This window comes from Balaenoptera ricei, chromosome 5 (assembly GCF_028023285.1).
Source record: "Balaenoptera ricei isolate mBalRic1 chromosome 5, mBalRic1.hap2, whole genome shotgun sequence".
NCBI classification, from domain to species: domain Eukaryota; kingdom Metazoa; phylum Chordata; class Mammalia; order Artiodactyla; family Balaenopteridae; genus Balaenoptera; species Balaenoptera ricei.
Genome location: NC_082643.1, coordinates 18,735,414 through 18,761,883, shown reverse-complemented (window position 1 = coordinate 18,761,883; position 26,470 = coordinate 18,735,414). Strand labels below are relative to the sequence as shown.

The window sequence follows — 26,470 nt, the reverse complement described above, 5'->3', positions numbered from 1 at the left end:
ATTTTGAGAATTACAGAGTCTGGACATCATTGCTTGCAGTTACCCAGTTGTCCACTAGAAAGCTGGTATAAACTGGCACTAACATTTTTAAGTGACTTTGGGAATCACTTTTACATATAAAAAATTCAACTAAAAAAGTCAAAGAAAAATATATGGTATTCCAAGCATTGTCCTTTATAATATTTCAACTTTTTGCATTGATTAAAATACAATCTGAGACAAAGTAAAACTGTGTTCAACAATTTCCAGAAATACATATAGTATCCATACATATGAAAAGACCCACCTCAATAAAACAAAATAATATTTAATATTTTAAACATTCAGAAGCATATGAATGCATTAGAAAAGGTCTTTGAAAGCTACATAATAAACCAGTAGTTAAATCAGGAGAGGGATCCTAGGTTTGAGTAAGGTCAAAGGTGAGTTTTTAATTTCTGTTGATTTTTTTTTTCCAAAAATCGAATATATGTGTGTGTATATATATATATATATATTTTTTTTTTTTTAGACAGTAAACATGGTTTGTTTTTGCTTCTTTCCAATAGAATACATTTGATCACTTTTTTTTTTTTTATAGAGCAGGTTCTTATTAGTCCTCAATTTTATACATATCAGTGTATACATGTCAATCGCAATTGCCCAATTCATCACTCCACCACCCTCACCGCCCCCGGCTTTCCCCCTTTGGTGTCCATACGTTTGTTCTCTACATCTGTGTCTCAATTTCTGCCCTGAAAACCGGTTCATCTGTACCATTTTTCTAGGTTCCACATATATGCGTTAATATACGATATTTGTTTTTCTCTTTCTGACTTACTTCACTTTGTATGACAGTCTCTAGATCCATCCACGTCTCAACAAATGACCCAATTTCGTTCCTTTTTATGGCTGAGTAATATTCCATTGTATATATGTACCACATCTCCTTTATCCATTCGTCTGTCAATGGGCATTTAGGTTGCTTCCATGACCTGGCTATTGTAAATAGTGCTGCAGTGAACATTGGGGTGCATGTGTCTTTTTGAATTGTGGTTTTCTCTGGGTATATGCCCAGTAGTGGGATTGCTGGATCATATGGTAATTCTGTTTTTAGTTTTTAAGGAACCTCCATACTGTTCTCCCTAGTGGCTGTATCAATTTACATTCCCACCAACAGTGCAAGAGGGTTCCCTTTTCTCCACACCCTCTCCAGCATTTGTTGTTTGTAGATTTTCTGATGATGCCCATTCTAACTGGTGTGAGGTGATACCTCATTGTAGTTTTGATTTGTATTTCTCTAATAATTAGTGATGTTGAGCATCTTTTCATGTGTTTGTTGGCCCTCTGTATGTCTTCTTTGAAGAAATGTCTATTTAGGTCTTCTGCCCATTTTTGGATTGGGTTGTTTGTTTATTTAATATTGAGCTGCATGAGCTGTTTATATATTTTGGAGATTAATCTTTTGTCCGTTGATGTGTTTTCAAATATTTTCTCCCATTCTGAGGGTTGTCTTTTCATTTTGTTTATGGTTTCCTTTGCTGTGCAAAAGCTTTTAAGTTTCATTAGGTTCCATTTGTTTATTTTTGTTTTTATTTCCATTACTCTAGGAGGTGGATCAAAAAAGATCTTGCTGTGATTTATGTCAAAGAGTGTTCTTCCTATGTTTTCCTCTAAGTGTTTTATAGTGTCCGGTCTTCCATTTAGGTCTCTAATCCATTTTGAGTTTTTTCTTGTGCATGGTGTTAGGCAGTGTTCTAATTTCATTCTTTTACATGTACCTGTCCAGTTTTCCCAGCATCACTCATTGAAGAGGCTGTCTTTTCTCCATTGTATATCCTTGCCTCCTTTGTCATAGGTTAGTTGACCATAGGTGCATGGGTTTACCTTTGGGCTTTCTATCTTGTTCCACTGATCTGTGTTTCTGCTTTTGTGCCAGTACCATATTGTCTTGATTACTGTAGCTTTGTAGTATAGTCTGAAGTCAGGGAGTCTGATTCCTCCAGCTCCGTTTTTTTCCCTCAAGACTGCTTTGGCTATTCGGGGTCTTTTGTGTCTCCATACAAATATTAAGATTTTTTGGTTCTAGTTCCGTAAAAAATGCCATTGGTAATTTGATACGGATTGCATTGAATCTGTAGATTGCTTTGGGTAGTATAGTCATTTTCACAATATTGATTCTTCCAATCCAAGAACATGGTATATCTCTCCGTCTCTTGGTATCATCTTTAATTTCTTTCATCAATGTCTTATAGTTCTCTGCATACAGGTCTTTTGTCTCCTTAGGTAGGTTTATTTCTAGGTATTTTATTCTTTTTGTTGCAGTGGTAAATGGGAGTGTTTCCTTAATTTCTCTTTCAGATTTTTCATCATTAGTATATAGGAATGCAAGAGATTTCTGTGTATTAATTTTGTATCCTGCAACTCTACCAAATGCATTGATTAGCTCTAGTAGTTTTCTGGTGGCATCTTTAGGATTCTCTATGTATAGTAATATGTCATCTGCAAACAGTGACAGTTTTACTTCTTCTTTTCCTATTTGTATTCCTTTTATTTCTTTTTCTTCTCTGATTGCTGTGGCTAGGACTTCCAAAACTATGTTGAATAATAGTGGTGAGAGTGGACATCCTTGTCTTGTTCCTGATCTTAGAGGAAATGCTTTCAGTTTTTCACCATTGAGAATGATGTTTGCTGTGGGTTTGTCATATATGGCCTTTATTATGTTGAGGTAGGTTCCCTCTATGCCCACTTTCTGGAGAGTTTTTATCATAAATGGGTGTTGAAAGAAAGGTTTTTCTGCATCTATTGAGATGATCATATGGTTTTTATTCTTCAATTTGTTAATAAGGTGTATCACATTGATTGATTTGCATATATTGAAGAATCCTTGCATCCCTGGGATAAATCCCACTCGATCATGGTGTATGATCCTTTTAATATGGTGTTGGATTCTGTTTGCTAGTATTCTGTTGAGGATTTTTGCATCTGTATTCATCAGTGATATTGGTCTGTAATTTTCTTTTTTTGTAGTATCTTTGTCTGGTTTTGGTATCAGGGTGATAGTGGCCTCATAGAATGAGTTTGGGACTGTTCCTTCCTCTGCAATTTTTTGGAAGAGTTTGAGAAGGATGGGTGTTAGCTATTCTCTAAATGTTTGCTAGACTTCACCTGTGAAGCCATCTGGTCCTGGACTTTTGTTTGTTGGAAGATTTTTAATCACAGTTTTAATTTCATTACTTGTGATTGGTCTGTTCATATTTTCTGTTTATTCCTGGTTCAGTCTTGGAAGGTTATACCTTTCAAAGAATTTGTCCATTTCTTCCAGGTTGTCCATTTTATTGGCATAGAGTTGCTTGTAGTAGTCTCTTAGGATGCTTTGTATTTCTGTAGTGTCTGTTGTCACTTCTCCTTTTTCATGTCTAATTTTATTGATTTGAGTCCTCTCCCTCCTTTTCGTGATGAGTCTGGTTAATGGTTTATCAATTTTGTTTATCTTCTCAAAGAACCAGCTTTTAGTTTTATTGATCTTTGCTATTGTTTTCTTTGTTTCTATTTCATTTATTTCTGCTCTGATCTTCATGATTTCTTTCCTTCTGCTAACTTTGGGCTTTGTTTGTTCTTCTTTCTCTAGTTCCTTTAGGTGTAAGGTTAGATTACTTATTTGAGATTTTTCTTGTTTCTTTAGGTAGGCTTGTATAGCTACAAACTTCTCTCTTAGAACTGCTTTTGCTGCATCTCATAGGTTTTGGATTGTCACGTTTTCATTGTCATTTGTCTCTAGGTATTTTTTGATTTCCTCTGATTTCTTCAGTGATCTCTTGGTTATTTAGTAACGTATTGTTTAGTCTCCATGTGTTTGTGTTTTTTACGTTTTTTTCCCTGTCATTCATTTCTAATCTCTTAGCTGTGTCATGTGAGATCTAGTTCCCTTACCCCGGATTGAACCCGGGACCCTTGCATTGGGAGTGTAGAGTCTTAGCCACTGGACCACCAGGGAAGTCCCCTCCTAGGCACTGAATTCAAAGTTGACAGTCTTTTCCCTTCAGCACAAGGATGTTATTCTGTTGTCTGATGGCTTCCAAAAGTTCTTTTGAGAAGTTAGCAGTTATTCTTATTTTTCCATTGAAAGTAATGCGTATGTGTCTTTTTAAAATTTTTCTTCCTAACTGCTTTTAATATTGCCTCCTTTCGTTTTCAGTAGTTTGAGTCTAATATGCCCAGGTCTAGTTTTTTGTTTTTTTTTTTTTTTTTTTTTTGAGGTGGATCGTTTTTAAAGTCTTTATTGAATTTGTTACAATACTGCTTCTTTTTTTTTTATGGTTTGGTTTCTTGGCCATGCGGCATGTGGGATCTTAGCTCCCCAATCAGGGATTGAACCCACACTCCCTACATTGGAAGGCGAAGTCCTAACCACTGGACCGCCAGGGAAATCCCCCAGGTGTAGTTTTGTTTGTGTTTATACTGCTTGGAGTTCCCTCAGTTTTTTTAATCTGACTTGAGTCCCTCATGTAATTTGGTAAATTTTGGTTATTTCTTTCTTTCTGTATTCTTTCTGTCCCATTCTTTCTTATCTTGTCCTTGAACTTTTTAACCATCTTGACATTTCTTACTATCTGTTTTCCCCTCCTCTGTGATTATTTGAATATTTTCTATTGACCTGTCTTTGAAGTTCACCAGTCTTACATTCTGTTGAGTTGTTTCTTGTTATTCAATAAGCTCTCAATTTCAGACATTGTAGTTGGCAGTTCATTAATGTCTATTTGATTCTTTTTAAAAATTGATTTCAATTCCCTTTTCAAATACTCCTGTTTTTTCTATCCTTTTTCCGCATCTTCTATTTTATTTATTTGTTTGTTTGTTCATTTGTTCATATTTGTGGCCACACCATGCGGCTTGTGCGATCTTAGTTCCCCGACCAGGGATCGGACCCAGCCCTGGCAGTGAAAGCACCAAGTCAACCACTGGACCACCGGGGAATTCCCTCCATCTTCTATTTTACCATAGTAATCATAGTTACTAAGACTTTGTCTGCTAACTCTGTTAATCTGGATTATGTATCTGATATCTGGATGTCTTTCTATGGACAGTTTAATCTTGATCATTAGTTGCTATAAAAAATTTTCTTTGTATGTTTAATAATGTTTGATTGTTTGCTAGGTATTGTAGATAATATTTATAGAGGCTCATGCTTCTGTTATTTTCCTCCAGAGTATAGAGAGTCTGGTTCTTGGGGGGCAGTTAATTTATTTATCAGTAGATTACCTTGATCCTGTCAGGGATTAGTTTTAGGATTTGTTAGGCATATGTATTTCATCTGATACCTAGGACATGGCCTTTCTTGAATTTCATCTGAAAGTTGAGGATTTTCAACCATCCACTGTGGCTGGGTCTGAACAAGTTTTGCTGATGCTGTTCAGGCTCTGAAGTCTTGGCTCAGCTGTTCCCTGCTAGGCTACCCGGAGTTGCACTCTGAACATCTCAGTTTAGGAGTCATAGCCAAGGACTTTAGGGGTTTTTACATAGATTTTTGAGGCTCACTCCTCTGCAGCTCACTTTTCTCTGGTACCCTGTCCCCCAAACCCACCTGCCTTATCAGTCCCTAACTGTTGGCTATTTTCTCTGTTAACTCAGACTGCCTCTGTCTGGAGACCATCATTAATTTTAAGCTGGTAGAGTAAGGAATGGCATTTGGTAATGATCATCTATTTGAAGATGTAAATTGATTGTGATGAGGAAATGCTGTTAAAAATGATTGGTGCTCTGGTGCTGTTAAGGCATTGGCTACTCTGTGTATGTAAATTTTAGGGCCTTAACTACTCTGTGTAAACATTTAAATTTATTCAGTTAAGTAATCAAGCCAGTAAGTTCCTATTGGTGTAGGGTTGTGATCATTGGCATTACAGTTGTGAGCAAAATCAAGATAAAGCCCTTGCTATGAGTGACTTCATAGGCTAGTAAAAAGTAGTTACTGGAGGTGTCTTGTTGATAAGAAGAATGTATTTTATTTTGTAAAATGTGTATCACCTGTCTGCTCCTGAAGTCATTTTTTAGATGATACATCTCTGATTTACAGAATGTTGTTAATGTGAACATATATCTGTATTGTTTTGCTAGTTGGATTTAAATCTGATATCCAAACCCTTGTTGCAGTGCCCTTTTTTTTTTTTTTCCAAAGAACGCAAACATATCGTTCATGTGATTTTTTTTTTAATTTATTATTTATTTTTGGCTGTGTTGGGTCTTCGGTTCGTGCGAGGGCTTTCTCTAGTTGTGGCAAGTGGGGGCCACTCTTCATCGCGGTGCGGGGACCGCTCTTCATCGCGGTGCGCGGGCCTCTCACTATAGCGGCCCCTCCTGTTGCGGGGCGCAGGCTCAGTAGGTGTGGCTCACGGGCCCAGCCGCTCCGTGGCATGTGGGATCTTCCCAGACCAGGGCTCGAACCCGTGTCCCCTGCATTAGCAGGCAGATTCTCAACCACTGCACCACCAGGGAAGCCCCACCCTCCTTTTTTGTATCAGCTTTTGTTTCAGCTTCTGGTCCCTTTTCTTAGCTATGTGTTGATACCAATTTACAGTAGGGTGAAGAGTTACATGGATTAATGTGGAGAACACTTATTATTCCCAGCCTCCTTTTTTCCCTGACATTTTCAGATGACAATTATGTCTAGCCTAGAAGAATTTTAAGTTCAAGCCAATGTCCAGCTTTTTTGCTTAGGGCCAATTGAAAATGACAGAAGTTGCTGAACTTTGTTACCATATATAATAACAGTGTAACATGAAAGCAAGGACCTGTGTAGTATTGTCTTGATCACTTTATAAAGATTTTTGTGTTTGTGTCATTGTGATATAGTTAATATACTCTCCAAACTTTAGTTGTATCCCCCCCACTTCCACTATGCACCGTGTTTGGTATGTTAAGAAAGGTACTTGATTTTCCCAACTTTTTTCCATGGTCTCTAACAATCTTATATTAAAATGTGTAAGTGGAAGATAACAATATACAAAATTATTATGTTTTTAAATTTGAGAAACCTTTTGTTCATAATGAAGAGATGCTAGAATGAAGAGTCTGGTGCTTAGAGTTTGATCTGTGGTCTATTTTATCCAGTGCTTCTCCTGTTAATTCATTCTCCTTAAAAAAAATGTGGACAATATTGGTTCAAATTTATTTAGAGTATTGCTGTCATAGGAATTAATTTTTCACAGCATTGTGAATTAACTATATTGCAATAAAAATTTAAAAATAAAGAAATTTCTTAATGTTATTTCATGTTAAGAAGTTCATAATGTTTAATTATTTTCCACTAGGAAACCACCCCTACTCCTAATCCCCCACCTACAGAAGAAGAGAAAACAGAATCTAATCAGGAGGTTGCTAACCCAGAACACTATATTAAACATCCTTTACAGAACAGGTAAGCTTTCTGACACATAGGTGTTCTGACTTAGGCAGCAAGGTAAATGGTGGATGGGACAGGTTTGGAGGGAAAAGTTAGATGAGACTAGTTTTAGATAGGTGAAGGATTCCGTTTTCATTTGGATGACCCATGTCTAGCAAGCAGTTTTATGTGTGAATCTTGAGCTCAGATAGTAGAACTTTGAAAGAGTGGTTTGAAATTCATTGGTAATTGATGGTAATTGAAACCACAGTAGTAAAAGAGTTCTCACAACAGAGGCTTGGAATATTAGCACATAGGGCATTTTTTTGAGTAAGAATGCCTATGAAGAGAACAGTCTTGTGGTTGCCAAGTGGGAGGGGTGCGGGGGAGGGATGGGCTGGGAGTTTGGGATTAGCAGATGTAAACTGGTGTATCTAGAATGGATAAACAGCAAGGTCCTACTGTATAGCACAGGGAACTATATTCAATACCCTGTGATAAACCATAATGGAAAAGAATATGAAAAAGAATATATGTATATGTATAACTGAGTCACTTTGCTGTACAGCAGAAATTAACACAACATTGTAAATCAACTGTACTTCAGTAAAATTAAAAAAAAAGAATGCCTTTGAAGGGTATAGACATATAAACTGTATAAACTAGGAAAGAGTGCTTGGTCATGGAAACCTAGCAGATGGTTTATTTTAAGGACAAGATAAGCATATTTGCCACAGAAAGGTCAAACGTTCATTGGATTGAACAATAAGTCCTTGCTAACATTGGAGAAAGTTTAGTAGAGCAGGTGATGGAAAAAGATTGGCATAGTTTGAAGAGTGAATAGAAAGTATACAAATGTATAGAGCAGGAATAGGCAATTTGAAGTTGGTCTGTGAAGGAGAAAAGAGAGCTAGGGGATGTGGAGTCTGGAGATTGGTTGGTTGTATTTAAGAGAAGTTAGGTGAGGAAAAGAGGAGAGTTTAGGATGAGTTAAGTTTTCATAGTTACTGTGTAGTAGTTTAATAGTTCAGTATATGGTTTTTCCTATCTCTACCCTACCACTTCCCAGTATGTTTGTGTTTTTACTTAATTGTCTTTCTGGCTTACATGATGAAAATTAACACAGATTCATTGAGAGCTGATGGTGGGAAGAAAATGGCAACTCAGAAACATTGTAAGAATCTGGAGGAAAGTAAATTGGAATTAACTTTTGAGGATCTTTAATTCCTTTCATTAAAGGAATTAACTTCTGAGGATCTTCAGTTCCTTTCATTCCACCCACTCCCAGGCCTTTTACTCTCTTTACTTTAAAGATCCCACGAGACTGTCTATAATTTAGTTTCATTTATCTGAAAAATGTGTTGTCCTTTTATGTCCCTTTATTTTTTATCATTTCTTCATTATCATGGTAGACCTATTGAAATAATAGTCCAAACACATTCAGTAGTTTTTTCATAGGAGACCTGTGGTTCAGCAGTTCTCTAGACATTGGGAATTGTCAGCTCGTGAGGGAGATGTCAAAGGTCAAATAGTCCATAAAGGGTAAAAATTCTTCCTCAGGAAAGCATTGTGCGAAAGGTAATAGTTGAACAGTTGATTAGTGGCAATTTCATTTAGCTAACCTAGCAGCAGTACCAAAACTTTTAAAGTATTTTTTTTCATCTTTTCAGTGGTATATAAAAAGCTAGCTCTGTCTTCTGACTGTGAGCACAGTTCTTAGTATTGCTGTTTTGTGGGGAGAAGTAATGAAGGCATGTATCCCTCATAGCTTAAGTGAAATCTGAGAAGAGATTCCTGTCCTATCAGTGAACAAACTGATTAAATCCTAAAATGAAGTTTGTGAGGATTTCAATTTCTCTTATCAGTTCTATTTCTTGTGTAAAATAGTATCATATGGAAAACTATTTTAAGACGTTTTTGGTTCCAATTTTGGTAGTTTCTTCATTATTTACTTCTTGTAAATATTGCAGAATTATGTTTTCTTTTTTAAAAAACCACTATAATTATTATAAGAAAGATTAAATCATTGGGGTACAAAGTATATAAAATAAAAGTTCTCCGCTTTTTTCTGATACCTTCTTCCCCATTTTGCTTTTCTCCATTCCCCAGAATAGTCAGTGTTAAAAATTTGGTTTGTATTTTTCCAAAACCTTTCAATATGCATATATACTTTTTTTATATAGATGGCCATACTGTTGAGTTTTTTTGTTTGTATATGCAGGTTTTTTTTTTTTTTTATATGCAGGTTTTGACTCATTTTAAACCACTGCCTTGTATTAAATGAATATATAGTCATGAATTTTATCAGGCTTACATTAATGTGTATATAGAATTTTTTTCTATTTACAAACAGCGCTATAACGTATACGTCCTTATATTTTTTTTTGCACTTGTGTGACTATATCTAGGGTAAAATTTCAGAGTTCTTAGGTTAAAGACTACCCTTTAACTACCTTTGTAGATATTGCCAAATTATCCTCCTTTATCAGCTTAGACTCTTAACAGTTTAAGAGTTACTGGTTTCTACATCCTTGCCAACACCATCAATCTTTTAAATTTAATTGCCTGTCAGATTGGTTCTAGTCTGATTTGTGAAAACAGTGTCTTATTGTTTTAAATTTGCATTTCTTTTATTGAAATTTCAAAACATTTTTGTTGAAAACAATCGCTTATTTGTGTTTTTACCTGTGAGCAGTCTGTTCAGTTCTTTTGTCTGTTATTTTCTTTGGGGTTTTCTTCTCGTTTATTTCCAAGCATTGTGTATTAAGGATGTTGACCCATTCCAGGGGGGATTAGGTTGAAAATGCATTTCCAAATCATTTGTCTTTTAACATTGTCTAAGGAGTTATGTTATTTTAGAGGTTTTTGATTTTCATGTAATCAAATACCAGCTTTCTTCCATGGTTTCTGGGTTTCATGTCAGTCTTAGGAGAATTTTACTCACACAATTATCCTATTTAATAGCTGCCTAGCAGTCTCTTGCATTTATTATATTATATATATTATATTTTATATAAATCTTACTTCTTTGGGCTCATGACCCCTTTACATTCTTAAAAATTATTGAGGATTCCACAGTGCTTTGGTTATGTAGATTTTTATCTATTTTCATTTGCTATATTAGAAAATAAACGTTTAAAAATGTAAAATTATATATGTACTTAACCCATTGCATGTTAATTAAATAATTTTTATGAAAAAAATTTATTCAAAATAAAAAATACGTAGTGGGAAGGATACGTAAAAAATACACAGTGGGAAGTATTTTTGTAAATCTTTTTAAGTGCCTGACTTAATAGAAGTCAGCTGGATTTTCATAGTTGCTTCTGCATTGTCTTTAGAGATAAGTTGTTTCAGAGAAAGTATGAGAATAAAATACGGCCTCAGACAGGTACATGGTTGGAAAAGGGAGGAGAAATTTTAATAGCCTTTTAAAATAATTATGACTATCTCCTTCCTTTGATGCTAGGTTTCTTATATGTTAGCTGCATTGTAGAATCTGAAACCATATCCAAGAACTTTTTCTACTCTGTTACATTAAAATCCATTGGTCTCTCTTGCATTTGGAATGTATCCTTCACCCATGCACACCACTGGTCATTTGGAAAATATTGGTTCAGTGAGTTTGCACATCTTCCAGATATTGGCACTTTTCATTATATGATATCAAAACAATAACATTAATTATTATCACTACCTAAACTCATCAGAAATATCGTCAAGTTTTATTAAGTTGTTAAGCTCACAGTGACACATGCAGGCTTTCCAAAATTCTGATTTTCTCCTGAAAGCTCAAATTTTAGCAGCTGGCTCAATCTGTTCATTTTTCAAGAAATAGTCATGGTTGATCAGCCAGTCTTCTTCCAAGTAAAAGTGGTGCTCTTTGAAAAAAGTAACTAGTTCACCTCACAACTCAACTGCCTAAGCATTGTATTGATATTTGGTATGCAGAAATATTTTTTGTGCAGAAAGAGACATGTACACAGATTGAAATTTAACGAAACCAGTAGTTTTTACTGCTGGTTTCCATTCAGTGGCATTCTTAACTGAAACTGACATTATTACTGTTAGAGTTGGTGATAATAAAGGATACAGTGACTAGTACAAATTGGTGCCACTGTATAATTCTTGCTATGTACGGCACTGGTAGGTTTACCAACCGTTGCTTTTGCATCATCAGTGCAGATATCAACACAGTGAAAAATAAAATGTCTTAGCATTTTTATGAAATACTTTTTACTCATCAGCGCTCCTTGAAAGGGCCTTAGGATCCCCTAGGGACCTGTAAACCACATTTTGAGAACTGTCGGTAGGCACTTAAGATGTTTCCAAAATTTTCCAAAATTAAGAACGTTCCTATACAAACATTTTTGCTTAGTTATCCAATTATTTTCTTAGGATATATCTTTATATGTTTAATGGCTGAATGCAGTTTTTTTTTAAAGATGGAATTAAATTTTATTATTATTATTTTTAATTGAGGTGTAACAGTTTCAGATGTACATGATTTAATATTTGTATGTATTGTGAAATGATCACAGTAAGTCAACATCCATCACAATACATATTTATAAATTTTTTTTTCTTGTGTTGAGAACTTTTAAGATTTAGTCCCTTAGCAACTTTCAAATTTGCAATGCAGTATTATCACCATGTTGTACTTTACATCCCCATGACTTACTTATTTTACAACTGGAAGTGTGTATCATTTGACCCGCTTCATGCATTCCCCCACCCTTGTGCCTCTGGGAACCACCAATCTGTTCTCTGTATCAGTGAGCTTGGGGTGGTTTTTTAGGGGGTAGTTTTTTTTTTTAAGTTTTTTTTTTAAGATTGCACATATCAGCAAGATCATACAGTATTTGTTTTTCCTGTCTAGTGTCTGATTTATTTAACTTAGCACAAAGTCCTCAGGGTCCATCCATGTTGCAAACAGCAAGATTTCCTTCATTTTTATGACTGAATAATCCATTGAAAATGTATATATATATACACCATATTTTCCTTATTCATGCCTTGATGGACATTTAAGTTGCTTCCCTGTCTTTGCTTATCATGGGGGTGCACATATCGTTTTCAAGTTAGCATTTTCATTGTCTTCTGATAAATGCCCAGAAGTGGAATTGCTGGATCCAGTGGTAGTTCTATTTTTAAATTTTTGAGGAAAGACTGAATTAATTTTAGAAATCCAGAGTACAATACTTGACACAGTGTGTGTATGTTTAATAGTTTTTCTGCCTTTGCTTTTTTAAAAAAATTTTTTTCCTTGATAGTGGGTTGGCAAATACAAATTATCAAGTAGGTGCTGAAATGCATCTCATTTTTATGTCTGAGATTATCAAGCATTAATCATAAAGTTATGAAATATATGTCCACTTGGAAACCTGTCTTCAGACAACATTTTTATCAATGAGTAAGTGAAATTCCCTTAGAAGTGGTATAGTAATTCAGAAAATACAATTTTACTAAAGATGAATCATACTGGGATGATAATACTTAAGCATAACTTTTATGTGACATGAGTTTGCCTTCAAAGTATTAGAATAAAACTTTTTTAGACAAAGTATATACAGATACATAGAAACTGGTATGCATTATTTCAGAATATATCTGTGGTAGTATTACTCAATGAATCCCTTTATTATATTCCCATTTTGTATGAGTTCCCCCCCTCCCCATTCCTAGTGCTCTCATTTCTCTCCTCTTGTTTCTCTGTAAGTTCAGCTTCCCTCTTCCCCACTTTCCTTTCCAGTTAAGTGCTCCTGGTCTGTTTTTTTTAAATAACTGCTTAATTATCTCTATCATAGCACTTAGGACATTGTAATTGTCTCTGTACAACATTTCTGTGAACTCTCTGTGGGATGAGCCTCAGTGGATCTCTAAGTATAGCAGAGAATCTGTTACATAGTAGGTACAAAACACATACTTTTCATTTTATTTATCTATTTATTTATTTTTTAGCCGCACCACACAGCTTGCAGGATCTCAGTTCCCCAAAGCCCCAAATCCTAACCACTAGGCCACCAGGGAACTCCCAAAATATATACTTTTTAAATGAAAGAAATAGAGAAAACTACTCATTTGCTACTATAAATAAAATTTTTATTTACTTTATTTATTTTTAATTGTGGTAAAACACATATATAAAATTTACTATCTTAACCATTTTTAAATGTACAGTTCAATAGTGTTAAGTACACCCCCATTGTTGTGCAACCAATCTCCCAGAACTCTCTTTATCTTGCAGAAAAACTTAAACTCTCTACCCATTAAACAACAGCTCTCCATTCCCCTTCCCTTTTAGCCCCTGGCAACCACCATTCTACTTTACTACTCTGGGTGCCTCATACAAGTGGATCATACAGTATTTGTCTTCTTTGATGGACTCATTTCATTTTCCTTCCCTTTTAAGGCTGTTTAATATTCCACAGTACATTTTGTTCATTCATCTGACAATAGACACTTCCCCCTTTTGGCTGTTGTGAATAATGCTGCTTTGAACATGGATGTAAAGCTACCTCTTTTTTTTTTTTTTTTGACACTGACTTTCTGTTTTTAGATGGGCACTCTGGTTTTTTAAAAATGATAAAAGCAAAACTTGGCAAGCAAACCTTCGGCTGATCTCTAAGTTTGATACTGTTGAAGACTTTTGGGCGTAAGTAACCATTCATTTTAGGATGTTTGTTGTCTTATTAGTTGTGTAATTTTTCATTTTAAGTTGCATTCACAAAATGAAGGGTAAGGTGTGAACAGTTAATATTCACCTTTTTGTTTGTCCATCTTCTCACAACTGTTTGAATTGGTGATTGTTCCTCATCAGTTTTAGAAAGCTTCCGTCTTGTCGTCTTTTAGCTCTGCCTGTTCTCTATTCTTTGTCCTGAGATCTCTTTCGTTGAGAATCCTTTATTGTTCCTAGAACTTCCAACAACTTTTAGGAGCTTGTCCCCTTTCTTGGTTGCCTACATACATTTGCCCTATTCTTAGGTATTCCAGAGCTTTCTTTCTTAGGCCCTCATTTCTGCAGATTCTTTCCAGTATAATATCTGGATTTCCTGTGATAGAGATTCCAAGATTTCAAAGGCTGAACTGCTCATAATTCAGGGTTTGTCAAAGAATGACAATATCTCTGATGATAGTTTATTAATTTCATTATACTTCGTGATCAACATCAAGAAGAATAGTTGAAATATTTTTGAGATTTTGTTTTCAGATTTAGGAAAAAGTTAAGATTTCGGGGTCTTAAGTCTTTGCATGACTTCAAAATATAATTGAAAATGATAAAGTTCTTTTCAGGAGGTTTGGGAATATTGATTCTTTAAAAACAAAGTTGATTTAGTATGTCTTATTTGCTTGAAAAATCTATGGGGAGAAACTATTTGAGAACATGAAAGATACAACTTGTTAAAAACATTTTTAAGAGCTGTAAATTACCTAGCATTTATCTAAGTATTCTAATTTGTTCAGCTGGTGTATTTTGGATCATACCAGTGATGTGATTCTTATGTTTTAATGTTAACTCCCTGAGTGTAGCACAAAGACTAACAGATTGTGATTAGAAAATTTATGCATGTAATGTATACTTCCTCCAGGGCAGAAACAATTTTCTGTATATTTCTAGTGCTTTGCCCATATTAGGCATTTAGTATGCATTTGAATCGCTGAAAACGAAGCATAGAATAATTAGAGAAAACTGTATATTGAGACCACTTTGGTCACTTTTAATTGAAAACATTGTTTAAGAAATTTTTTAAAATTTAATTTAGATATTTCACTAGCTTGAAGGTAGAAGCCTAGATCATTTGATCTCCTGAAGTCTATCACAGCAAAATTGTTATAAAACTGGCAACAGAGTAAGAATGCTTTGCCTGTCTCCAATATTTTATACAGAAGTGATGATCTTAGCTATATGACTAGTGACCATGGGTGGTGTTATTATCCTTAGTTAGATATTACTATTTGGGAAGTAGTTTAAAAATACAGATTCTATGGTTCCATCCTATATTTAAGGAATTAAAATCTCAAGAAGTAGGGTAAGGAACTTTTTTATATTTTTTTGGTTGCTATTTTAATAAATTTATTTATTTTTGGCTGCGTTGGGTCTTGCTGTGTGTGGGCTTTCTCTAATTGCGGTGAGCGGGGCCTACTCTTAGTTGTGGTGCGTGGGCTTCTTATTGCAGAGGCTTCTCTTATTGCGGAGCATGGGCTCTAGACAGGCAGGCTTCAGTAGTTGTGGCACACGGGCTCAGTAGTTGTGGCACACGGGCTTAATTGCTCCGTGGCATGTGGGATCTTCCCGGGCCAGGGCTCGAACCTGTGTCCCCTGCATTGGCAGGCAGATTCTTAACCACTGCACCACCAGGGACGTCCTGTTTTGTTTTTAAAAGCTCCCCAAAAGATTATTATGCTGATTTAAACTAGTAATGGTGTGTGGTGTTTGGGAACCATTGATCTGTTCCGCTCTTGGATACTTTCAAGGATAATAATGTTGACTTATTTTAGTCATGCAATCCTGATGGTCAGGGAGTTTGTCTTCCTTTCTCTTGATTTGTCTTCTTGTGTGTTTAAAACTGCTCATTAGCCTCACGGATTCTTTCATCTACTTAAAGCCACCTCATACCTCTCTTTTCAGTTTCTTGTATATACGTATGTATGTATTCAGTTAACTAATACATCAAAATTGTTAGAATAAAATTATTAGAAATATTTTCTTGAAAATCATCAGATGTTGATTCTTGAAGCTGTTACTAAGATCTGTTTGGTCCATTTCAGAAATTGACTTCATGGGGGTGGGAAGTAAACATGAGTTTTTATCTTATTTTTATCATATTCTCTGAATGTATATGTACGCACCTAAACTTTGCATTACATATGCTACGTTTATAATTGTTCTTTTCTCTTACCTAGTCTGTACAACCATATCCAGTTGTCTAGTAATTTAATGCCTGGCTGTGACTACTCACTTTTTAAGGTATGTTTAATTGGTGATTTCATATATTTATTATAAGACTGGACCATTCAGGTATTCATTAAAAACTCTTGCCATAAACTTAGGAATAGTTAATGTTGTGATGCTTGGAGAATAATTAAATTAGCTTTACCAGGTTTTAGCATAAATATATTTTGCCCTATTTTAGTATAAATATTGGGTTGGCCAAAAAGTGCCTTTTTGGTAAAAATAAAAGACACATTTTTTTAAGTAAAAATAAAAGACACATTTAATTTAGTTAAGACATGTTTTAAAGTAATAGAACTACATTTGAAGCCCCGTAATTCATAGGTCTAGTTGTCTAGCTAAATTAACGTTGTTCTGTTTTGCCCTTCATTAAAACGTCTAGTGTTTTTCTTCTCTAATTGTTTTTGTTTTTCTTCTCTAATTGTATTTATTCAAGGCATGTTTTTCATTTTCTCCAAGAACTTTATTGAACAACGTATTCAGCCTTTGGTGTGGTTGGTGGTGGTTCATTCAGCTTGCCCAGGATCTCTCCCGTTCCACATTATTGTGCAGTATCCACTTTTCATCACCTGTCAAAACTTGTTTTAAAAACGAAACGTTTTCATTACGTTTAAGTAGAGAATTGCATGCTTGAATACATTCAAGAAGGTTTTTTTAACTTATGTGGAACCTAAACATCAAAGCGATTCATATAACCAAGCTGGTGTAAATGATTGTCAGCGCTTGATTTTGATATTTTGAGTATGTTGGCTCTCTCCTGTGTGGTATTACGTTGATTGTTCTCAGTTTATGTCTCGATTTGATTGCTATCGACTTCAACTGGTCTGCCTGACCGTGCAGCATCGTCCAGTGAGAAATCTCCAGCACAAAACTTTGCAAACCACTTTAGACACGTTCGATCAGTCACAGCGCCTTCTCCATACACTGCACAAATCTTTTTTTTGCATTTCAGTTGCATTTTTACCTTTCTTGAAATAATAAAGCCGAAAATGTTGCTTTTTTTCTTCCATCTTCAATATTAAAGTGGCTACATGAAAATTCACCAATTCTGATAAGTCTTTTTTTAAATGCACGCTGATATGACAGCTGTCACATACAATCTAACGAAATTGTTTTGAATGAAGTTAAAGACAACTGAGTGCTACTAGATCCATCTTACGGAAAAAACCAAATGAACCTTTTGGCCAACCCAGTTATTGAAATTAAGTGAGAGTCAGACTGTATGGGCACATCCTGTGATTGATTTTGAGGAGAACTTTGATCATCCAAATAGATCATCCAGTCCGTTTCTTCTTTATATATTTGAGTAGACTGAAGTCCAGAGTTTGTCAGGAATTCTTAGCCTGGAGTGTGTGGGTCCTTGAGATATTTATGAGTTTTGTCAGCTGGTAGTGGGTGGGACAGTCATTAGCTCTCTGAAATTTTGTAAGTTTTGTATATATTTTCTAGGTATAGAAATGTATACAGCTTCTCAAAGGTATCTGTTACTCAGAATGTTTTAGAGCCTCCAAATTAAGTGAAACCCAAGGTTTGATAGTTAACAAGTGCCCAAGTCAGGACTCTAATTTTGCTTTAAGTTTTGTGTGCTTTTTTCCCCACTACATCAATTAACAGTTTTATGGATATAAAGTGAATAGTTAATAGGGTTGTTGCTTGCTGTTTTTAGTGATGATCTCAAGTTAAAGTAACAATATTGTCTCATAGTGTTGTCTCCCTAACCTTGTAGGATGGTATTGAGCCTATGTGGGAAGATGAGAAAAACAAACGAGGAGGACGATGGCTAATTACATTGAACAAACAGCAGAGACGAAGTGACCTTGATCGCTTTTGGCTAGAGACAGTAAGGTTTTAAAATTATAAAGCTGTTTTGGAATACTTAAACTTAACTTATGTTACATTTTACATTGGTTACTTAATTCAAGACGAGATAAGGATTCCCACTCTAGCTAAGCCAGCACTTAATTTTGTTCTGTCCTGTGAATCTTGTATACTTCTTACATACTAGTACAGTGAAACTCCCTACCACATATTACACATCCAGAAAGTGATTGGCAGTTGACTCACCTTCCAGAATAAGGTCATCTTGGTCATTTCATTAAGTTCAAAATTATAGAACCTCTCACATTTTGTATGATGTAAGTTTTTTTACAATCCTGTTAGAGTATTGCTCTGTATACTAAACTTTTTAGATCAATGAAGGAAACAGTGAAATTGTAGCTTGATATCATTCAGCTTATATGTTGTGATGTAACTTGGAACTTTTGGCTTCATACGACATTTATTAAATATGAGATAATAGGCATTTTCTCTAGTGAAAGTTTTCAAACCCCAAGCTTTTAGGAGCAGGGATTATAGTTTCTTTTGTATCCCTATCACTTGACAGTGTCTGGTTTATAGTTAGCCCTTACTAAGTTGAGCAATAATAAATATTTCAGTGAATGGCTTTTTAAAGAAGAAGCTTAATTTTGCAGGAATTCTCTGGCGGTGCAGTGGTTAAGACTCCTGGCTCCCAATGCAGGGGGCCCGGATTCGATACCTGGTCAGGGAACTAGTTCCCACATGCATGCCGCAGCTAAGAGTTCATATGCCGCAACTAAGGAGCTGGCAAGCTGCAACTAGGGAGCCCGAGAACTGCAACTAAGGAGCCCGCCGGCCGCAACTAAGACCTGGTGCAACCAAATAAATAAATAAGTTTTTTAAAAAAGCAACTTAATTTTGGTTTTGGGAGAGATTATCAGTAATTACCATTTTAGAATTCTGCATTAAAAAGTGATTTCAGTTTTGCAGGATGACAAAAGTTCTGGAGATTGTTGGTACATTGTGAATATACTTAATGCCACTGAACCGTACACTTAAAAATGGTTAATATGGTAAATTTTATGTCATGTATTTACCACAGTTTTTTTAAAAGTTAGAAAATGTTCGTGAAAAACAACAAGAACAAGAGATAGTTAAACAGCTTTTTCAGTTATTCCATTAATATTTGTTTGCTGGCAAGTATAAGCAGTAGCAGAGCAAAGTGAATATTAATAAAATAATTCACCTTTTATGTGCCCTGACATCACTTGCCGAATTTGCTAAAAAAGTTAACAAAACTGATCATGTTCTTGGTATTAAAGAATCAAATTAACAAATTTTTTAAAGGCCAGGACAAAAAACTATATATCTATAAATATAATTTAGGCATTCAGAAAGTCGACTCTTTTTTTTTTTTTTTTGCAATAGAACTTTTATTAAACATATGAATGTGCTTATTTTGTACAAAATACATACCTTACTCTCTGCCCCAGGAAACCACCATTCTAGAGCCCCATGCTTATAAAAACACACTTTGGGCAGCAGTTATGACAAGGTGAAAGAAAGTGCAATTCTGGAAGTAACAACACATAACCAAAGTGGGGAACAAAAACAGGCAGAGGTTAGTGGGCTTCATGGCTAGCTCTCTATTGACAGGCCCTCGTCCTACTCTTAGCAGGAAACAATTTAGGAATAAAAACTCCTGCGTATTATTCAGGTAATACCGCCCAGCCCTCTTGGTAGCATCCCTCTTCCAATTCCATTTATCCTGATATTGTAACTAACTAATTTGTAACTTCTTTAAGAAATTCCGCCCTGGTTTACATCCCTGTCAGTTGCCCATATCCCTCTGAGCTTCAAAAACACAGAACAGTAGTAAGTTTCAAAAGGATGTCAATTGAAACCTTTTATAGATGAAACCTGCTTCCTAGAAGTCAACCTGCCAAATATATGCACAGCTGGAGACAAGAGATTGCATAAAAAGTCCAGCTGGAAAATATCTCGGGTACCCAATTAGATCCAGTTATTCTGCGTCTGTGGATTTAAAATAATCATCATCCACAGTGGAATAGATGTGTCCCTCGTTGCTTAGAAAATCCACAGCTTGCTTGATTGAGGCTACGGTCATGTGTTGGAGCTGATTCTTGAGATCCTGAAAGTTCAATCCTTCAGGCCTTGGGCAAGCCTTAATCAAATTCAGTACCTGGTTCTGGGCCACAGTGAGGCCATTTGCTTGCATGAAGCTATTCCCACCAAAGTTCCCAGCTTCACCCATTCCTGGATTGCTGATAGGTGCTCTCCCTGCTGAGGGCTGGCTGTTAGACTTGCTCAGCATCATGTGTGCATTGACTACTTCCAGAATATGTGTGGTGAACTCATTCATATCCTCCAGGGGCATGATCTTAAAGGCTACCAGACTTTTCTTGTTCTGAAAAGATCTCAGATGACCAGCCACTTTCACATATGTTTCTGGAGGAACCACAGTGTTTTCACTGCTGGCATCATCTGTGTCAACCCACTGGCGAACATCCATGGGTGCAGCCGTCATGTCATCTATTTTGTAAACAATGTTGGTTGCAGCCTTCTCTGCATTTCTGATTATCCCCACAATAGTGACCTGTGAAATCTCAACATTTCCAATTTTGAACACTTCATCAACCAGAGTAGCAGAAAGCAGCTGAGATATGGTACAGGGTACAATATGCTGAGCTCGGGCTCTAGATTTCTTTTCGGCCTGGGAAGGTGTTGGTGATCCAAAGCCCCCAGGGGACTGTGTGTAGCCTCCGGCTCCCCCAAAAGAGGAACTGCTATAGCTTTCAAATTCACTGGTCCACATCTTCGTCACGGTTCCCTCAGGAAAGAGTTCCAGAAGGTTCCGGCCTGGTGGGTTCCCCTAACCGCCTCCGGACCCTGCGGCGCCCGCTCCGCTATATCTAGTTTCGCAGGAGCCCCAGAAAGTCGACTCTTGATTTAAAAACTTTTTCAGTTTTGTGTATATACAAATACTTGAGACATTTGCAGCTTAATAAGCTGTTTATCACCTACTGAATGTAATTTGAGATTTGGGTTTATTCTTTTAAGCTGCTGTGCCTTATTGGAGAATCTTTTGATGACTACAGTGATGATGTATGTGGAGCTGTGGTTAATGTTAGAGCTAAAGGTGATAAAATAGCAATATGGACTACTGAATGTGAAAACAGAGAAGCTGTTACACATATAGGGTAAGTTTTGCTTTTTGTGTGCTTCTTTTAAAATAGGTAACTAAAAGCAGAAGTACTTTTTAAATAAAAAGTATTTATGTAGACCATTATTTTCCTTGTTTTCATGAACACTTTTATAATCTTGAACTGCTGTGCATTGGTATTCAGTGTCTTATTCATATTTTTTTCACTTCCGTAAAATTTCTTTTTCCTAGCAATGGGGTGTATAATCACTATTTTAGCATGTAGCATTTTATTATTTAGCATATGAGAATATGTCTTTTTTGCCCTACTTTAAAACCATAATGCTAATGTATAATACTCAATAATTTGGTGAATATTGGCAAATAGTATATGTATATTTTGCACACGTGTACACTTACGTAAAATTTTCATTGAAGTTAAAGTGACAAAACCCACATGTATAAATTTTAAAACTTTTTTTTGGCAAATATTACTATTTGCAAAAGTTGCCTGTTGTCCCCGCCCCCCCATCTCCCCCACCCCCCGCAAATGTCAGTCAGTGTTAACTAGGATTTTCTTTTTACTATATTTAAATTAGTAAAATTGGACTTTAAATTTTGTGTTAAAATTAAGTACCAGTCATAAGTCACAATATGTTTGGTTTGCCTCTTTGCATGTTGATTTTTCAAACATTATGAATTCTCCTGTGAACATAATTCCTTTCTGGATTAAAAGATGTGGGGATTTTCCAGGTTTCATTCTCCACGGGGTTTCTTATAAGAGAAGGTTGATTGTTGATTCGTCACCATATTCCTGATCTTTCTGTCAGCCTTAAAACTTACTGACTGTGGGGGTCTCCTGTTTCTTTGAAAATGTGTTAAAGAAACTAAGTATGAACTTCTTTCCTCAGAAAGTTTTTTATTTGTGTCAATATTAAACATTTTTGAAATCTCTATAAAACTTTTGGCCTCACTTTTTCAAGGAAAAATTTTTTTTCACCCTTTTAAGTTGCATGGCTCAGTGCTCTTTCTGGCATTTTTAGTGATTAAGTATAATCGAGAGTAATACATTATACCCTAATATAAATCTGATAATAGTTATAATTTTAGTTATCATAAAATTATTTTTAAATACCCTATTCGAAGGAAGGTAGTAAAGTCTTTTGAAGGGTAGAATATGAATAAAATTTCCTGGTATCATACTGCTAGAGTATTTAGCTCCATGAAAATGTATATCTCTTTATTTTTGTTTCATTTTGGTGCCTATTTTTAAAATTTTGCTATTTTTTCTCAGATACCAGATTCCTAACTTGACCTATGATGTTCTCATAAGATCGTATGATGATCTGTCCCCAATTTTACCTTGTCAGCCTTATCTCTCATATTTACCTTTCTTGTGAGCTGTAGCCACACAGCCTTATTTTTGTTCCTTGGCCTTCAGATGTGCTTCATTCTCTTAGCATTATACTTTGACCTCATGAGTTTTTAAAAGGAGAGATTTCTCTGTTTTCAAAGAGGAGGGCTTCCCTGGTGGCGCAGTGGTTGAGAATCTGTCTGCCAATGCAGGGGACACGGGTTCGAGCCCTGGTCTGGGAGGATCCCACATGCCGCGGAGCAACTAGGCCCGTGAGCCACAATTACTGAGCCTGCGCGTCTGGAGCCTGTGCTCTGCAACAAGAGAGGCCGCGATAGTGAGAGGCCCGCGCACCGCGATGAAGAGTGGCCCCCACTCGCCGCAACTAGAGAAAGCCCTTGCACAGAAACGAAGACCCAACACAGCCATAAATAAATAAATAAATAAATTTATTAAAAAAGAGGAGATTAGATCCTCCTTGTTAATAATATCACAGCCCCTGTGCTTACCCTCTTTAATACTCATCATATTTGTTCTTAAAATAGCGTCACATCTTATTTGAAAATTAGGTTGTAGAGTTAATATATAAGGCAGAAATCATGTTATGTTCTAAATTCTCCTGAAAATATCATAAATCGCCTTCACAGTGTTTAATTTTTGTGTGTGCATTCTTGTCGGTAATAGGTAAGGTAAATGTAATTGCAGTAACATACAATATTTATTAAGGTTTATATGTAAAATATAATTGAAGCATTTTAGATCAGAAAATTAAAACGTGCGTGTAATTGATTTTGAATACATTAATTATGCATGTGGTACAGCTCCACCATTTGTATTTGTGATTATTTGTTTGTAAATAATCAAGTACTCTAAACTATAAACACCATGAGCCTAGAGACTGTCCTTGCTTTGCTTATTATTAATTTACTGATAATTATCACAGTACCTGATACATAGTAGACTCTCAAATATTGGTTAAGTGATTAACCAAGATTGTTGTGAAAATGAAGAGTAAATTTTGCTAAAAGGAAAAAGGTGTGCAATTTCCTATTTCACTCTCGAGGTATTATTTTTTAATGTAAAGAATAATGATACTGGATTTGGGGTGTATGTTTGAATAAAAATTAATGGCTACTTTTCTTCTTTTTCATTTTCTAGGAGGGTATACAAGGAAAGGTTAGGACTTCCTCCAAAGATAGTGATTGGTTATCAGTCCCATGCAGACACAGCTACTAAGAGCGGCTCCACCACTAAAAATAGGTTTGTTGTTTAAGAAGACACCTTCTGAGTATTCTCATAGGAGACTGCGTCGAGCAATCGAGATTTGGGAGCTGAACCAAAGCCTCTTCAAAAGCAGAGTGGACTGCATTTAAATTTGATTTCCATCTAAATGTTGCTAAGATATAAGAGAAGTCTCATTCGCCTTTGTCTTGTACTTCTGTGTTCGTTTTTTTTTTTTTTTTTTAATTTTGGCTACTAGAGTGTCCTCTGTCCCAATCAAAGAAGTGCAGTCAGTACACATCGTCCCCAGAATCCATAAATGTGTTCCGGGCCCACTCTGTAATAGCTTAAAAAAATTAACCATTACACACACATTTGACCCATCTACAATATTAAAGAAAAGAATTTGCATTTCTATACCTTACAAGAGAACGATTCTGTTTATGTTCCATTGTATGCAGGAGCATATTTTGCTGGTTTGAAAGAGTATGATGCATACAGTTTTCTAACAATTTTCTTTGTTTCTTTTTACAGCATTGTCTGTGCTGTACTCTTGCTGATGGCTGCTAGATTTTAATTTATTTGTTTCCCTACTTGATAACATTAGTGATTCTGATTTCAGTTTTTCATTTGTTTTGCTTTTGTTTTTCTCCTCATGTAACATTGGTGAAGGATCCAGGAATATGACACAAAGGTGGAATAAACATTAATTTTGTGCATTCTTTGGTAATTTTTTTGTTTTTTTGTAACTACAAAGCTTTGCTACAAATTTATGCATTTCATTCAAATCAGTGATCTATGTTTGTGTGATTTCCTAAACATAATTGTGGATTATAAAAAATGTAACATCATAATTACATTCCTAATTAGAATTAGTATGTCTGTTTTTGTATCTTTATGCTGTATTTTAACACTTTGTTATACTTAGGTTATTTTGCTTTGGTTAAAAAATGGCTCAAGTAGAAAAGCGGTCCCATTCATATTAAGACAGTGTACAAAACTGTAAATAAAATGTGTACAGTGAATTGTCTTTTAGACAACTAGATTTGTCCTTTTATTTCTCCATCTCTATAGAAGGAATTTGTACTTCGTATTGCAAGGCAGTCTCTATGGTGTCTTCTTGTAGTGTCTTCCACATGAATAGCGTAAGTTTGGAGCATTAGTTTGATTATTATGTTTATTTTAATTTTTAATAAATTGAATAGGTAGCATCATATATATATGGAATTAAATTGATGTGGCTATCTTTTTTTTTTTTTTTTTTTAAGTAAGGTAAGAGGCACAGTCCTTCAGTCTTAGGTAAATAATGAACTCTTAATATGTTAAAACTCATGAGAATTGCGACCTTGGTGCATCACCATTTGATTGGTAGGAATAGCAGTTGTAAAACTTGGTTGCTGAATTGAGATGTTATTTTTCAAGTGTCCAAATGACACCATAGGGAAAGAGTTACAGGTGGTGGGGGGCGTATGCATTAAGAATTTTGTTAGTGTTGCTGTCTAAATAGAATTATAATAAACAGGTTATGAACGCTTGTATTTATAATGATGAATTGGTGTAGTATAGATTTATGTAAACTTGAAAACTTGATCTACTCTTTATAGGCATCATTTGAAAGCAAATTTGAAAACAGTTTGTTTATAATAATTGTATATTTCAGATCCCGTAAAATGAAATATGGCTATATTGTAGACAAAAGGGTAAGTTGAACTGTAGGTAGAATGAGAACCATTAATTGAGAGGAAATTTTGTCTTCAGATGGTGATTATGAATTAATCATTTTAAAGCTGATAAGTTTGACAAAAATCCTGTATAAAATAAACATGAAATTAATAGTATTGATTTTATTGAAGAATTTAAAACAGTTTAAAGGGTACCACAAGCTACCATCTGAGTACTTGCAATACTACAAACACCCCTTGTTCAGTATTCTAGAAATAACTGAGTCTTTTGTGCTTATAATCTCAATATACTGTACCTAGTAATATCTGTTGTTTAAGGTTGGGTGATTGTTTAAGGTGATTTATTGTCTTTGTTGATATATGTAGTTGTGAGCACTTCAAGAGCTTGCTTAAAAGTGACCGTGGAGGTGGTAGTGTGTGGGCAGTGGGTGGCACTGGAAGAATATATCTATTAGAAATTAATGCTTAATTTCCTTAATTCTAGGATGCAGTCCATTTTAAGAAGTATCAGCTTTGGCAGGTAGAGGAGGAATAATGCATTAAATGTACACAGTTCTAAATTTTTAAAAATCCTAATTTATAGCATTTGATTGTCCTTATTATTACCATCTGAGAATCACAATCGGTTTTAAGTCTTTTTCCCAGTATGGGTGGGGAGGAATGATTCTGAGTCACTTTTGGCAAATGCCACTTAAGTACCACAATGACTTGCAAATTTCCTAACTTTATTAGCATCTTTTCTAAATATAAGATTAGATTGTACATGATTTTCTAAGTTACTTTTCCCTCTGTAACAGGATATTATAAATAAATATATTTTCATAGTAGATTATTAAAATAATCTTTAATGGGTAAATAGTAGTTCATTGTAGGGATGTGCCATATTTCATTTAACCAATTTTGTTAATAATTCCAGTTCTACAGAAGGATTTGAGGCATACTA

The 26,470-nt window shown here is 35.2% G+C and overlaps 2 protein-coding genes across 5 annotated transcripts in view; one reads left to right on the top strand and one right to left on the bottom strand.

The window, feature by feature from the left end:
- Positions 1 to 25,077, top strand: part of EIF4E (eukaryotic translation initiation factor 4E) — a 122,120-nt gene extending 97,043 nt beyond the window's left edge. For all 4 annotated transcript variants that reach the window (XM_059922462.1, XM_059922464.1, XM_059922463.1 and 1 more), the window contains 6 exons: positions 7,287 to 7,393; positions 13,917 to 14,012; positions 16,262 to 16,325; positions 18,037 to 18,150; positions 21,189 to 21,328; positions 23,783 to 25,077. In XM_059922462.1, coding sequence (XP_059778445.1) covers positions 7,287 to 7,393; positions 13,917 to 14,012; positions 16,262 to 16,325; positions 18,037 to 18,150; positions 21,189 to 21,328; positions 23,783 to 23,897 — 636 coding nt within the window. In that variant the 3' untranslated portion in view covers positions 23,898 to 25,077. The remainder of the gene's footprint in view (positions 1 to 7,286; positions 7,394 to 13,916; positions 14,013 to 16,261; positions 16,326 to 18,036; positions 18,151 to 21,188; positions 21,329 to 23,782) is intronic.
- LOC132365767 (replication protein A 32 kDa subunit-like) lies at positions 19,855 to 21,015 on the bottom strand. Its single transcript, XM_059922466.1, has one exon. The coding sequence runs from the start codon at positions 20,941 to 20,943 to the stop codon at positions 20,131 to 20,133; it is 813 nt and encodes a 270-aa protein (XP_059778449.1). The 5' UTR covers positions 20,944 to 21,015; the 3' UTR covers positions 19,855 to 20,130.
- Positions 25,078 to 26,470: the final 1,393 nt, after the last annotated feature.